The 16266-nt window shown below is 46.8% G+C and overlaps 1 protein-coding gene and 1 long non-coding RNA gene across 3 annotated transcripts in view; one reads left to right on the top strand and one right to left on the bottom strand.

The window, feature by feature from the left end:
• The window catches only part of LOC133491214 (uncharacterized), a 38301-nt gene that overhangs the window by 8090 nt on the left and 13945 nt on the right, over positions 1-16266 (top strand). Inside the window, exons 2-3 of one of the 2 annotated variants that reach the window (XM_061802161.1) lie at positions 2166-5697; positions 9046-9117. In XM_061802161.1, the coding sequence (XP_061658145.1) occupies positions 2876-5697; positions 9046-9117 (2894 nt within the window). In that variant the 5' untranslated portion in view covers positions 2166-2875. Of the gene's footprint in view, positions 1-2165; positions 5698-9042; positions 9118-16266 lie in introns of both variants that reach the window. The other variant, XM_061802160.1, reaches the window with a different exon arrangement.
• LOC133491216 (uncharacterized) overlaps positions 1-16266 on the bottom strand; it is a 42598-nt gene that overhangs the window by 13825 nt on the left and 12507 nt on the right. The window lies entirely within an intron of this gene.

Below are 16266 nucleotides of genomic sequence, written 5' to 3'. Positions count from 1 at the left end.
CGCCGGCGACATGACGGCAAGGCGGCTATTTCCGAGACCCGACGACTGCTATCGCTACTAAATTGGTGCCGTTGCTCCGGAGCAGGTTAAGATCGCTAAGTGTGCGCTCCTTGTGTACAAAGTACTTGTACCTAAGGATGATTTAGTAGTCGAGGTGAATCATCATAAGCGGCTCATCGTCGATAAGAACATAAAATAAACAGGAATCCCCGTCATTCATCCCTAAATCCATTAGTGTAGCCGAGTGCGCGCACGCTCGATATTTGGCCTCCAGGCTGCGTTTTTAATCATTGTTAATCCCTATAAGTGTGCTTTTTTCTTTTTTTTTTTGCGGATGTGACAAAGATGCCCCCCTTGGGAGATGCAGAGAGAAAAAGAGAAGCGTAAATAAAAGTGTTAGCCCTTCGGGTCTCGCTTCCTCTCTTGCTCTTGAAAGGACCTGGGAGCTGCAAAGGCGTCACTAATCACCCCACACGCAGAACAAGGAAAAAAATATGGGGGGGGGGGGTGACGGGGGGGGAGGCGTGAGGTGGCAGAGAATTTGCCCATCAGTAATCAGTGAATATCGGCCAGCAGAGGTGGAAAAAGTGCTCACATGCTGCACTCAAGTAAGAGGTCACATCCTTGGGTAAAAAAAAAAAAAACAGACTCTGGTAAAGTTAAAGTACAAGATAAGAGATGCAACAATAAATCAAACCATCACATTATCACACAATCGACAGAGTATTCTGATAAACAATGAATCATTTGTAGGAATTGTTTTAAAACTGTGTAAATATTTGGAACTTCAGCCTCTTGATACAGAATTCTGGAGCAGACCGCTTAGCATTGCGTTTACACAAAACAAGATGTTTTGCAACATTTGCTTTTACTTTGGAAACCGGCGATTGACATTTTTGCCCATTTTCTGACGTTACAATTTGTTCAATGAAAAAAGAAAAACATTTTCTGTACATGGTTTCCTTCTTTTATTTACTTAAATATGGGTTGTAACTTTGAAGACGAAAAAGCGAGAGAAAATGCAAAATGTGTTCAAGTGGCTTTGCTGAAGCTGTTAACTTGTTTATGAGCTAATAATGGCAAGATGCAAAATACATCTTTTTTTTCCCCCCCATACAGTTTTTAGGCTGACAGAGGATATCACCAACAATCACACAATTCTCTTATATACTGCATACTGGAATATCTTGCTTCTCCAAATCTGTCGCCGCCGTCGTCGTTATTGCTCGCCGGGTCGCATTACTCAATGTCGCTGTTTTTTTTTCTGCCTTATAACCCCCAACATTCCAATAAATCAAGATCTCTATCACTGAAGACTTTACTTTGCTCTCTTTTTTTTATGCTGTGTTGTCTGTGGTTGAAAAACGTGACACGCTTATTTTGACAACATACGGAGTAGAAAGTGCACATACCTGTTTTTATAATATGGGGAGTACAAAGTGCGTCAGAAAATACTGATGCCTAAAACGACGGAACATAAGTTCAAGTATTTGTAACTCCCGCCACTTTCAATCAGGGCGCCGTCGTTGGTGCGAGGTGAGCCCGACAATCGGGACAGACGGGAAACGCAAGTGTTTCGTTGAGGAGGGCCGCGGCGGAAGCGGCGTCGGACCGGGAGTGACGGCCGAGCGTGTCGGACAGACTGTCACGTGGAGAGCAGATGAATCAGAGGCGGTGTCAGCACGGCGAATCATCAAAACGCCCGGAAGCGTTGCCGCCGCCGACTCCCGAACGTGGCGCAAAGGAGAAATTACGTACCACGCACGCATATGAGGGATATGACAAGAGTCACAACAAGCTGCATTGAGTCTTGTCAGCGCTGCCGCAGTGACATTAGAACACATACATACACAAACAGCGTCGCCTGCAGTCTGCGTGAATGGGCCTTAATTACAATCTCCCTTTGCCCCCCATTGTGTTCGTCGAGCCTTTTCTTTTGCCACCTCCATCCTGTCATTACATCGGCTGATTGATCTCTTCTTCCTCCATTCTGCGTTGACCCGGCTCTCATGCATTTTTAAAATAGCGGCCCACCTTATCGCTTTTTCATTATGCCGAGGAAGAAGCAGGCTGTGTTTCAATGGAAACGCAATAATACGGGAACAATTACAGTCTCTCACACCTCCCTCTTTGTCTCTCTCTCTTTCTTTTTTTTTTTTTAATAGGAGTTTCTACTGTATTGAGCCACGAGGAAATGACTCCGTGAAAGAAGGGCCAACAGAAGAAAAGAGCTTTGAAGGGGGGGGGGGGGGTGGCGGCAATAAAACCAAGGAAGTGAGAGCCACAAAAACCGAATGACGCAGGGTGTGATGGAGAGCCAAGCAGGTCCGGTCCATAACTTGGCCGTCCTTCCTGTTGTGGGCCCGAAGGACAAAGCGCTTGGACAGGTCGAACAGCCAATGTGATAAACACAAAACTGAAGGACAGGTTGTCTCCGCCCCCTGTTTTACTCGCTCCCATTCTTACGCAAAGAATGGAAAGGAAAAGCAACAGAACACACATAGCAGTGTGACGAATATTTATGCAGCTGCACATATTTATTTTTCTACCCATAGAAGATAAAGGACTGGCTTTTGACTTTACATCACCTTTACCTGTGAAAATGACTTTCCCTTGGGTTAAAGACAAGGGATAACCGGTGTGTGACCCCCCCCCCCCCCCCACAGACACACATAACAAGATACCGGATAACAAGACACCAGTTATCCGGTATGACAGTTTGATGAAACTCCAGATCTATTACTGCATTGATAAAGAAAAGGCCGATGGAAAATCAATGTCCTCGGTGATGCACTGATACGAACGGGCCTTCTGCGACACTTCGGACTGCCCGCAGAGTTGTTGGATGTTGGGGCGAGAGTGAGAGGAAAGAGAAATGGTGAGCAAAGAGCCCAACAACTTGCTGACGGGCCAAACCAACAGCAAGAGTCCCCTGGCGGAAAAGTCCGGGACAATGACCGTGCGTTCGGTGCTGCTCAATCGTGACTCCCCTGATATTGAGAGTCGCCTGAGGCGGCGTCGCAATCGCACCCACCAGGTCCGCTTTAAAGACCTGGAGGATGGCAGCAGCAGCAGCGGCAATAGCGGCACGGGAGAGAACAGCACCAACCAGAGGCCGACAGCGGACTGCAATAGTCCTCATCCGTTGCGCAAACACAGCAGCAGGTCCCCCAAGGGACCGTGGGGGGACAGGGATGGACCACCAACTGACAGCCTACCTGGTCAGACCTCTGTGGTGGGGGCGGTGCGTGGGGACATGGCTAGTACAATAGAGGTGGTGGCTGCTTTTTTAGCCAGGGCGCCTCCTCATCCATTGACACCAGGGCCTGCGCGCCGATGCTGGACACCACCGCAGACAAACTCCCTGACCTTGCCAATGACGCGCAAGCCAAGCACCAGCACAGCCATCCAGACGTCACCATGCCTGAAAAAGTCTCTCTCCTCCACGCACACGCGTAGCCAAAGCCTGGGAGATTCCTTGGGCGTAGATGGCGATGATGAACGTGACTCCCAGGATGAGTACCTTTCGCACAACCACGTGGCGCTTCCGAGCTCCAAAGATCTGAACGGTCCTCAAGGTCCCGCGGATCGATCCGTGATTGAACGGAGATTGAAAACCTCCAGGGCGGAAATGAAATCAACTGTTGCTGCCACAAAAAACTCCAGGCACAGTTGTCCTCCATCAGTCTTTCACAACACTGAGCAGTTCCACTGTTCCACCGTATCCTGCAGAGACGGCCCCAAGCGACAGGGAAGCGTCACTCCCTCGCTGGTCAGGAGGAGAAAGCGTCTGAATAGGACAACGAGCGATCCTGGAAAAGACGTGCAATACTGCACCACTCCTACTCAGACCGAGAGCCCTCATTTAACCCTACCGCATTCAACCACCAGACTTTGCGCTGTGCGAGTTCAAACAGAGTGCACTTCTGCCAGTTCAAAACATTGCACTACACAAAGTCAAACGGAGGGTAAACAACAAACTTCAGTCCAGATTATAAATAGCAACTCCGATTCGACCCTCTCTTTAAATGCTACGCAGCGTACCACTCAGAACCAAACAGACCCTCCCTTGCCTTCGCCTCCAGACCATCAACCGTCCCAGACACAAACATCCAGCCACTGCGCTTCTCCACCTCCGCTTGAATCACCAAACGCAGAAAAATTTCAAGATGAGTGTCCAGTACGGCCAAATGTGATACAGGAGCCTCCCCGGACGCAAATAACTACTGTGCCTTACTGTACATCTCCGTCTCCGACACGTGCGCCAACACAGAACTGTGAACAATGCTCTCCGCCAACTTGCACCTCGTCGATCGAGCCAGCTAGCGTCCCCCCGCCTCCTTCTGCGGCCCCGCCCGTTTCTTGCGCTGCCTCCACTGTGAACCCGCTCCCCGCCCCGTACTATACTCACGTGACACCGTCAGCATCTACCAGTGCAGCACTCGTCCGGGCCACTCCATCGCCAGGAGCACCAGCATGCCCAACTGCAAACCGCACCTCCCCAGTGCCAAACATGGCGTCACCAATTGCACTCACCCGTCTCGCCGCTAGTCCTGCAAATAACCCGGGTGTGGTTCCATGTGACCCCATTCACCAAACAGCTACTCAACCACAGCCACCAAATACCTATCAGGCCACAAATCAAACACCATGCACAATGGTGACACAAACTGCTTTGTCTTGCACTTCCATCTCCTATTACACCACAACCCACGCAGCGGGCCCTCTCCACAATCCTGCTACCCCTTCGTGCGCGACCCTCATCCAAACCATAGCTCACTGCAACATTCCATGTCAAGCTTTGCAAAACTCCTCCTCGGTCAGCATCGGCGTAGCACCCTACTCCTCTCAAGTCCCCAAACTGAATACATGCACGTCGACGTCGCAACTTGTCAATCTTCCGAACCCGAACCATTCCGCGACACCGACAAAAGCCGTTCCTCTTTACTCGTTTCGAGCAGCGCCGCCATACACCCCTCCCTCTCAGGCCACCTTGAATGCTCAGGATAAGAGGGGCATTCGACTCCCACCTCCTGCACCGCCGCCACCTCCCTACACACCGCGTAAAAAGGGAAACGACCCGCCGGGAGCTGCGGCGCGAGCACCCGGCGAGAGCAAGCCCAAAGACGATAAAGACGAAGAGAATGAGAAGAAAGAAACGGTAAAATGCACAGACACGCCAAAGCTCTGTGAGCGGGCCAGCTCTCTTAAGCACAGGGCGAAAACTCCGCCAGTTTGTGTGGTGAAGGCGGAAAAGCCGTCCTCTCCCGCCAAGGCCTGTTTTAAGCCCAGCTGTCTAAGCTCAGCCCAGGCTCAGCTTGGGGTACTACACAAAATGCTCTGCGCAGGAGCCAACGCTCCCAACAGCCAACACACTCTCCCTCCAAACCAGCAGGGCTGCTCCGGGCCCAAAGGTTGCGAAGTTTCCGGCGAGAAGCCTCTGACTCCGATCCAGGCTGACACGCTCAGGCAGGTGCAGGAGATTCTGGGTGGGTTAGTGTCCGGGGCTAAGTGTAAGTTGGACCCGGCCCGGGTGACGGAGAAGCTCCTGGGTCCCAATGGGCCCTTGCGGGACATTCGCAGCCTGCAGAACCATCTCCACAGCCTAGAGGGAGTCCTGGAGACCAGCCAGAATACCATCAAAATCCTGCTAGATGTCATTCAAGATTTGGAGAAGAAGGAAGCTGAGCGAGATGGGTGAGGAAAAATGTTATTATAGTGCTTTGCATAAACACATTGGCAAAAGAGAGAGCGAGTGGGTAGAACATGGTACTGAGTTTCGAGGTCCGACTCTCGAGTTCGCCCTTCAAATGTGGAGTTTGTTTTCCTTGTGTTTGCGTAGTTGTCTAGGTATTCTGGCTACCCCCCCCCCCAATTTGTTCATTAGAGTCTAAAATGTACAAAAATACAAACGTGAGCGTTAATGCTTGTTTTTTTCTGTATGTGCCAAGCGATAAGATGGCGACAAGTCCCGAGTGTATCACGGGCATCGCCCAAAGTAAGCTAGGATAAGATCCAGCTCACCCAGGAACCTAACATGAACAAGTGTAATACAAAATGAATGGATGAATCGTTCACATGTACACATAAGTGTCAGACATGAAAGGTTTGCTTTGCGAAGATGAAGCAACCATTGGTAAATAGGTACATTAAAGTAAACACAATAAATGCATCAAAATTACGATTATTTTCAGTCGGACTGGATGATGAAACAATCGTGACATCGACTTAATTGTCACCTTAGCTAACCTTAAATTTTAAGCGTTTTCTTCACAGACACTTGAATAAGATAATCCAGGATTGCGCTCTGCAATCCTAACAAGATGAGGAATGTAACATCAACAGTTGTGTCAAAAGCTTACTTTGCTGAGGGTTAACCCAAAGGTTAGTCCGGTCTGAAGTGTTGAAGCTTGAGGTCAAACTGAGCCACATCTCAACATGTAAATATATGACCGGACGCCTCGGGCTAATGGAGCTGTAAACCCGAACTAGCAGGGATCTCTCCGCTCGGGGGCCGGGTGTTGTGCGACGGAGCCATCTGGTCGTCTGCAGCCCGACGTGAAGAAGACTCGGTGGGAATACATAAGTTATGAAGGGCCGCCAGTGTGCAAAGTCAACACCAGTGGGATGCCGGGGCGGACGCTGTTTTATTCCACGACAGCTAATTTCTCACGGTCAAGTCCGGCTCCCTACGCAGGGCGACAAACACAAGGGGCCACTCGCTAATGTCGTGATTAACATTTCAGTCTTTAGTGAATCTTATGGCCTCGTCACACCACGACGTTCCGGTCAAGCGTTCTATAGCGTTTGAGGAAACGTTGGTAGTCGCCCAGGGTCGCCGGGATAGCGCCAGAAGAGCGTTGTTTGAACGCTAGTGAACGTCAATGATCGCTGGGAATCGGCGGAGAACTCCGGAAAAAAAGTTTGGAACATGCACAAAAGTTTTCACCGAGACCAGCGTTCATCAACGTTTCATTTTAAACCCTGCAGAACGTTCAAGAACGTTCGCCGAGCGTTGCACGCGTTTGGCTACCGTTAGTCGGTCGTTACTGTAGCGTTACTTGGTTGTTACTTAATCGTTTGCTTTGCAGTGAACGACTCGCTGGCGACCTGTCAACGACCACTGAACAATCCCCTAGCGCACACAGCGTGTAGCTAAAGTCAAACGAACGTCCTTTGGCGTCCATTGAGCGTCATTCGAGCGTTTCCCGAACGTCCACGCATACGGGTATATAAACCGATGCTTTGCATTCTTACTTGCAGCGCTAGTTGCTGAAGTCCGCACCCCACTTTTTTTTCATCTAGGCGGCGTGATGCTGACTGTTCAAACTCACAAGAACAACTGTAGTGAGTAGGAAATTTCCAACATTTTCATTCCCGTTCCACTGTAAAAATTACACGCTACCAAAACGCTATTCTGTCGTTATTCACCCGTTTAGTCACACGCTCGTCTAACGTCAACAAATCGCTCGTCGCGCGCCAGTGACACGTTAGCACACGCTAATGGTTTTTAGGGGTATCTTATTTGGTCGCTGTTACACGCTTCTCGTGCGTATAGACACACGTTAAGTCATGCGTTAGACGCACGTTAATCAGACGCCAGATGTGTCATCCGCGTTTGAGAATGTTGAAAAATAGAACGATTGAAATGTTCAGAGAACGTTGACCAGAACGTCGTGGTGCGACCGAGCCTTTACTTACGGTGTGCCTGTATGTAAAAACATTTCAACAACATTTCATTCACTAATAAATGCGTAAAAATGTTTTTACTCTGCGCACAAGTTGCGTGGAAATCCGAAATTCTTCAACGGGCGCCATGTACAAATATAATATGCACTTTGTTCTCACTGGTCAGACAGCTTTAGCAAACTAGTAGCACAACTGCTTGGTACTAGTTAGAAAAATCTATGGACTAGTTGCATCTAATTTGCAGTTTTGCCTAACTAGTAACACAAAGTTTTCCTAGTATTGTGGAGAAGCCCTGTAGAAATGTCATGAAGCAAAGGAAGGTAGTAACGGAAAAAATATGTTGCCAGTCATTCTACTAGTGCATTGAATTGTCTTAAGATGGGTATCAAGGATATCGAATAAATGCGGAATCGGTGTTTCTTCCACATCTGTTGTGCCGAATCGATGCTGTGATACCGCTCACGTATTTGTACCTCAGCCAACTTCTGCCGAACGCAACGTAAGAATTGTGGCCCCTGAAGGCAAATGTGGCGGTGGAGCAGATTGAGCGTCAAGAGGAGGAACATGAAATATCGCCAGGCAGGAGGCACAGAGGGTCGCGGCGGGGTTGGGGGGGGGGGGGGTGGGGAAGCAAGCCTCTGTAGTTATTTTTACTAGCTCTCATGTCAGTCATGCCACAGAAGAACTCATGACGCACCAGACGTCGGCCTTTTTGAGAGACGGCTCGCCGTGCAAGAATCTGCGTCCCCCGTCTCGCGTCGGTGGTTTGGCGATGGCGCTAAACTCTCATCATCGTTTAATTAATCTACTGTAAGCTTCTTAGTCATCTCTGATGCCTTATCGCCGCGACGCGACGTGAGATGGACAGATGGCGTCTGAAGCGCGCAAATCCCAATTGTGCATCGTTGCCAGCGCGGCGCAGACGCGGGAGGCTCCGGCCGGCCTTTTTGCGTGCGCTGGCACAGGAACGTAGTGATGTGGCTCGCTCTAATGCATGCAGACTTGACTTTTACCTCATAAGCATTATTTTATGCCCGGAGTGATGTAGTGACTCATGGGGTTACGTAACAGCCAGTTGGAGAAGGAAGGGGAGGAGGTTTGGTTGGGGTGAGATGCGTTCATTAAAAAAAAAAAAAAAGATCTCAGGATTGATACATTTTTTTGTTAACTCAACAGGGGGAATAACACACATGAACGCACTCACACAGGCACACACATTCACTCACACGCTCACTCCTGTCAGTACCTCCTCCTCACACACACACACACACACACACACGTGTGCACACATGCGTACACGCACCAAACTCATCCTTTTACCCCTGATATGTCATCTCAATGCTTTTCCCACAGAAGACATTCATACCGAACCGGTCAGGACATTGAGAACTGTGGGACTTGCAGGGACTGCGCCTGCATCATTTACAGGTACGCACGTGTGTTGTCTGTCTCATGCTGCATTTATGCTACAATGCTTAAGTCGCACATTACCGATTATTATTATTTTTTTAATCTTTTGTGATATGAGTCATGGTAATGTAAAAAAAAAAAAAAAAAAAAAAAAAAAAAGGGCGAGTGTGTGTGTGTGTGTGTGTGTGTGTGTGTTGGGGGGAAAGCACCCAAATCAGTTATCTTCAGATTGGAATCAGGCCTCCTACATGTGTGGATAAAAATCCAAAATGTATCAGCATAAATGCACAGATGGCATATACACAAAGCTATCTTGACGTCATCTAAATACACCAATTGGTGACGTGTAGACACCCGTATTTGGGAAAACTGCACAAAAGAACATCCACTGTGAGTCTGAAAATCTAACAATATGGTGTGAACATGCTACATTAGAGTTGTGCCCATCATTAAGTAAGCAAAATGGTTGATGATAGCACCGACTTGAGCAATATGGAGGTTCTATGATCATTTTATACAATAAAGTATCATTTCTCTCGATTAAAACACACAAACAAATGTGGCCTCTGAGTGAAGAAACGAGTCCAAGCAGGTTGGAACAGCTGGCGGAAGGTGTCCGGTGTTTTATGTGACAGAAGAGTCTCTGCTCGGATGAAGGGCAAAGTTTATAAAACAGTGGTGAGGCCGGCCATGATGTACGGATTAGAGACGGTGGCACTGAAGAGACAACAGGAAGCAGAAATGGAGGTGGCAGAAATGAAGATGTTGAGGATCTCGCTTCGAGTGAGCAATTTGGATAGGATTAGAAATGAGCTCATTAGAGGGACAGCCAAAGTTGGATGTTTTGGAGACAAGGTTCGAGGAAGCAGATTTAGATGGTTTGGACATGTCCAGAGGCGAGAGAGTGAGGATATTGGTAGAAAGGTGCTGGGGATGGAGCTGCCAGGCAAAAGAGGGAGAGGAAGACCAAAGAAAAAGTTGATGGATGTTGTGAGGGAAGACTTGAGGACGGTTGGGTGTTAGAGAGGAAGATGCACGAGATAGGCTTAGATGGAAAAAGACGACACGCCGTGGCGACCTCTAACGGGACAAGCCGAAAGGAAAAGAAGAAGAAGTTTTGGGAGGATGGGCATTGGAACAGATTAATGGCATTTCATTACATTTCAATAGGGAACATTGATTTGATACACAGTATGATTAAATAGGGTGACAAACTGGGTCACGTAAAAAATACTTTCAAGTCAAGGAACCACTGTACTGTGTATGCATAAAGTATTTCAGTTTACTGTGTTGAGATTTGCAGTGTTACATGCAATTTGTCTCTGCATGTGGGTTGTTTCATCCCTTCTGGGATACGTGTCACTTGAAATAGACATTCCCTAAAAATACGACATATACATTAATTCAGAATGGGGCACTCGGACCTGCAGCGTAAACGCGAGCTAAATGCGGCTATTTGCCGCATCCCTGGCCGTTACATGTTAAGGCAACGAGAGCACATTGCGTGTCTCGGCGCGCGGTTACTGTGCATTGCGCTGTCATCGCGCATCACATCAATTCTGGGAATTCGCTCTTATGGCCTCATCGCCGCGAAGGGGCGCAGAGTCGCTCCCTCGCATGACTGTGCACTTGCGTATCGATCGCCGAACCTGCGACTCGCCGAGATGCTTTATGTGGGATTAAAATCTGATTCAGGGAAAACAAAAATCGCACGCTCGCCTTTTTAACACTGCAAAATTAAACTTCCAACAAGAATAAATGTTTTAAAAAAATATAGAAATAGAATTTATTCAAGCCAATCGCAGGGCAAATAGAGACAAACATCCACATTCACAGCTAGGGTCAATTTAGAGTGTCCAATTAATGTTGCATGTTTTTGGGATGTGGGAGGAAACCGGAGTGCCCGGAGAAAACCCACGCAGGCAGGGAGAGAACATGCAAACTCCACACAGGCGGGACCGGGATCGAACCCGTGTCCTCAGAACTGTGAGCCCAACGCTTTACCAGCTGCTCCACCGTGCCGCCAAGCTGCACTTTATTTGTCTAAATATTAGGGGTACGGCGAAAGTGCCTGGCAGTTACCAACTCCACTTCTAGTCCCTTCCTGAATATGTTCTGCGTGGGAACCCTAATAATCGCTCCATCATATTACATAATCACCCCTGCATTTGCTTATTATCCTTTTCATGGGTGGATTTAAAGGGAAAAACCGAGGCGAGTCGACGTAGGGGTTTGACACCTCCGCATTGGGACCGCCATCTTTTTTTGGTGAAGTCTTTGTGCTCAGCAATAAATCCAAATAGCGTTATTAACGTGTAACAAAGCAGCGTGGGGAAAAGAGAGCCGTCTCGCACAGGGCTAGGCATGGGCAAATCTAATTTGATTATGACTCAGGTGATTGAGCTTTTCACCTCGACACCTCACATGGCAGACAAACAATGTCATAACTCATAGAACGCACTAGTGCAACAACAACAACAACACAATGAACAGCTCCACGTTCCTCATCCATCCTCTTAACTGCAAGTCTGGGCGAAGGTGGCAGGTACACGAGTCGGACTGATGCCGTCGCGCGATTAGATTTAGCGGCGCGCCCGTCGCCTTATTATTCGGGCACGCTCATATATAAAATGGTTCCTACGGCTTTCCGACGCTTGTGACATTCGCCTGATGGCCAAACAAATGGTAATCGTATCCCGACTCGACCTAGAATAGACGATCCCCTTCCTCCCGGATCAGTTTGTGAAGTTTGCCCAAGTCTGACCGCATCAAAGGAGCATTTAAAACCATCATATTAAAATAGTGATGTGTCGGGTAATGCATACACAACTGCGCCTGCTCAAACAAAACATATAAACAACTTTCCGAAAACACCGGTTGTAAATCTATATTACAAAAAGCATGAACAATTAATAATGGTTGAAACAAGCTTCATAAAAGGTTCGTCTTATTGTAAATAAGCTAAATAATGTCGTAATGTGTAACCTACCCCAACTAAAAAAATAATATTTAATATTATTATTGTTATTTTAATTATATATATATATATATATATATTATTATTATTATTATTATACCCCCTCCACTGCTTCCAAATTGTTGGTAAGTAGTATTTTTTTTTAGAGCTGGTGAATTTTGGATTTTCTAGTATGCTGTAAACTACTATCATGGGATTTATGCATGAAATCCATACGTCCATCTATCTATTTTTCTTGTCACTTATCCTCACGAGGGTCGCGGGGAGTGCTGGAGCCTATCCCAGCTGTCAACAGGCAGGAGGCGGGGTACACCCTGAACTGGTCGCCAGCCAATCGCAGGGCACATGGAGACAAACAGTCGCAGTCACAATCACACCGAGGGGCAATTTCGAGTGTCCAATTAATGCTGCATGTTTTTGGGATGTGGGAGGAAACTGGAGGGCCCGGAGAAAACCCACGCAGGCACGGGGAGAACATGGAAACTCTGCACAGGCGGGGCTGGGATTGAACCTGGGTCCTCAGAACTGTGAGGCCAACGCTTTTCCATCTGCCCCACCGTGCCGCCTCAACTCAAAAATAATATTTAATATTATTATTGTTATTCTAATCATTGTATCTTGAGTTCGTATCCCACTGTGGCCTCCATTCCCCGAAAGCGGTTGCGTCAGGAAGGGCATCCAGTGTAAAAACTGTGCCAAACAAATATGGGCTAATGGGACAAGCCGAAAGCAAACTTACATTATTTTAATTATGACCATAAATAGCCCCACCCCCACCAAATTGTTGTTAAGTAGTATTTTTTTTTTTTTTTTTTAAGAACTGGTGAATTTTGGATTTCTAGTTTGCTGTAAACTACCATCATGGTGGTTATACATGAAATATCACGTTAAATATTTTACTCAGTGTGTGTAGTCCATCTATCAACTGTAATATGACTTTCACTTTCACTGAAGTACCAAATTAAATGCAGCTTCTGACACGTTTCCAATTTATTGAGATGTATCTGTAGTAGTAGTAGTAGTAGTAGTAGTAGTAGTAGTAGTAGTAGGCCAGGTGTTAAAAGCTCCAACTAAGTCGATGTTCATCTCAGCAGATGGGACCATCGCAGAGCAGGAACATCACTTTTGGCAAAAAAAAAAAAAAAAAAAGTGATAATAGACGCGTGTGGATTGAAACGGTCTGGAGCATTTCTCGCGCTCCCCTAATCAGACATTAGTCATCATCATCACATCGCGCTTTCACGGATCAGATGAGATGATTCCGCCGGGTCGTCCGTCAAGCCTCCTGTTAATGCGCGATGGGGCGGATTGTCTGCTCTGCCAAGGTGATGGGGGAAGAAAAAAAAGTGTTGGGCGAGGGGGGGACGACGAGTGGTGTGATGGAGAAGCCGGAACATCCGACAGGACAGATTCCATCAATTAAAAAAAAAAAAAAAAAAGAAAAGAAGAAGTGAAGCTGAAGCACATTACATCAGTGGAGATGAAACGCTCCCACGGGGGGAGGGAAAAAGAGTTTGGAGGAATGCGGGAGTGATTTGAGACCAGAATGTTGCCTTCACCCCAGTTTGACCCGCCAGGCACATCAAATGCAACACAACTTTTCGAAAGCTCCTGAAAAACATCAATCCGAGCCCCAACTTCACGGCTTATCCTTCTCGAACACCGAAAACAAATTTCAGCTATGATTTCGCATCCCAGACGCTGCCACCGCTATTCAAACAAAAGCACATGTTTGTATTTAAAAGAGAACATGAACGGTGGCACCTTGACTTGACTTGCATTGATCCACTCCACAACCGAGCTGCTAATTTGATTTCGTCACGTTTATCCTGTTTATGCTCATTTATCAAATCAATATTCCCTATTGAAATACAGACCCTAAAAATTTAATGCAATCTTTTTTCAGACTTCTTTTTAGCAAGTAAAAAGTAGCGCTGCATTGCATGTAAACAAATAACAATGAGAAAGGAGTATAAATAAATGAACTGGTCCCGTGGCGCAGTTATGATACGTAGCATTGCTGATTTGTGCAGTTTAATAAACCGTGAAAACTGCATTGATGAATGTGGGGTATTGCTTGAACTCGATTAGTTGCTAATCAGGATTTTTTTCTTTTCTTGAGGAGCAAGCAGAACTGCTTGCAGCAGCAGATGAAATGTGTTGAATAAATTAAAAAAAAAAAAGATAGCTTGTCACCTTCATTGATTTGAATTGTCTCCCATTTCTAATTGCACAGCTTTGCTAAATGAGGGAGAATCGCCGAATGAGAGGGAAGCCGGCCAACCGCAGGATTTTGAATAACTTTTCATTCCGAGCTATCAGAGTGGAAAGAAAGCGGGAAATGACTCCTCTGCACGCGGGAGAAGTCTGTGATTATTTGCTAAGACTGAAAATCCCCCCCCCCCCCCCCATACTCCTGCGGCACGGCCAGAACGAGGGCACGTTTGCCCAAGCGGCAAGAGACGTTCATCTCTTGCTGGAAAATCCCCCTCTAACGTGCATGTTCCCCATACATTGAGAAAAATGACTGTGGATATAGATTATAGAAAAGTATTCCCACATCCTGACACAAAGAAAAAAAGAAACGCTGGAGAACAATATACATATATTGTTTAAAATCAATAAATAGCAGACATCGTTGTAATGAGATCCAATACAAGACAATAATGCGTTGTTTTGTCAGAGCTATATGAACTAAACTAAATTTGTGGAGTTGTAGTTTGCAGTCTACTCTGGCCTCTTTAGCTGAATAATGTAAGCAGAAAATTAGGCACACTACATCTCACTTAACGACACGGGATGTGGAGTGTTAAAGCGTGTAGCGTTTGTTCTCCGGACCTCTTTCCAGGGGAGAACTTATGTAAAAATGCTAATGCTACTTTTGCATGCAAACGCGGCTGGCGTCAGAATATTACATTTTGAACACTTTGTACCCGAGAAGGAATCCCTCCCTAACTGAGCGCTTCGTTTGTTGAAAGAAAAAAAAAAAAAAAAAAGCCCTCATAGTACGACGAGAATTACCCATGACACTTCCAATGCTATTTATCGGGCGGCGGCGGTGCATTGATTGCGTATTAATACGTAGGATTCGATTGTGTGACCGTGCGGCAGAGTTAATTAGCGACGCCTCCGTGTCATCATTTTGTTGCTAATGGCCGACGTGAGAGTAAAGTAGAGTCTAACAAGGAGCCGTTGTGCTTAATCCCCGCGGAGTGCCGCCTAATCAGATCTGCACTCCGCCGCTTTATCTCGGCTCTTCCTCACTCGTTTGCTCCATCACGCATTTGGCTGGAGGAGCTCCACAAGCAGCTGCTTGCACATAGATTAATGACTCAGGATTCGATGTTTGCGGCCGAAGTAAAAGTCCACCCGGTGTTTTTTTTTTTTTCCCCCCTTTCTCTTTTCTAAAGGCAATCTGTCATCGCCTGCGCTGGGCGGTAGATAATTGAGTCAAGGCTGCAGCGGGGGTGATTCCAGAACTGTTGTTTTTGAAACTGCAAATCGCAACGCACAAATAAACCGCCCAGGACGTTAAGTCGAAGCTAACGACCCGACGGCTCACATGGTACGGCGGGTAGTACCAGTCGGTTCTATTACTCTTTAAGTCCTGTCACTGATGCTAGACATTTCAATCTGACCAGTGATGTATTTTGACATGTGGCGATAGCTTTATTTTGCACATGCAATGAGGGGAAATGCAAAGTATTTGGGATAGCTGGTTGTCGCGCACTGACTGGACCCAATGAGAAGTGATGCCCAAATTTTACTGCGTTTCCCAAGAATATAAAATACTAATAGTCATTTGCAATTGATCAGATTGCATTTGTTAAAAAAAAAAAAAAGTGTACTTGGGCTGTCACAATCAAATTCGAATCAATGATAATTATTCCATCGATTTTGCATTAAAGTTAATTGCTAAAGCGTATTTTTGGTTTTGTTTTTAGATTGAATTTTATTCAGGCGGCACGGGTGGGTCAGCTGGAAAGCGTTGTTGGCCTCACAGTTCTGAGGTCCCGGGTTCGATCCGTGCCTGCGTAGGTTTTATTCCAGGCACTCCGGTTTCCTCCAACATCCCAAAAACATGCAAAAACATGAATTCTACTCTAAACTCTAAATTGCCCCAAGGTTTGATTGTGAGTCCGGCTGTTTCTCTCTATGTGCCCTGCGATTGGCTGGCATCCAGTTCAGGG

The sequence above is a fragment of the Syngnathoides biaculeatus genome, chromosome 17, assembly GCF_019802595.1.
Source record: "Syngnathoides biaculeatus isolate LvHL_M chromosome 17, ASM1980259v1, whole genome shotgun sequence".
Taxonomy (NCBI): Eukaryota; Metazoa; Chordata; class Actinopteri; order Syngnathiformes; family Syngnathidae; genus Syngnathoides; species Syngnathoides biaculeatus.
The sequence above is the reverse complement of the archived record's forward strand: the minus strand, read 5'-3'. Positions and strand labels throughout refer to the sequence as shown.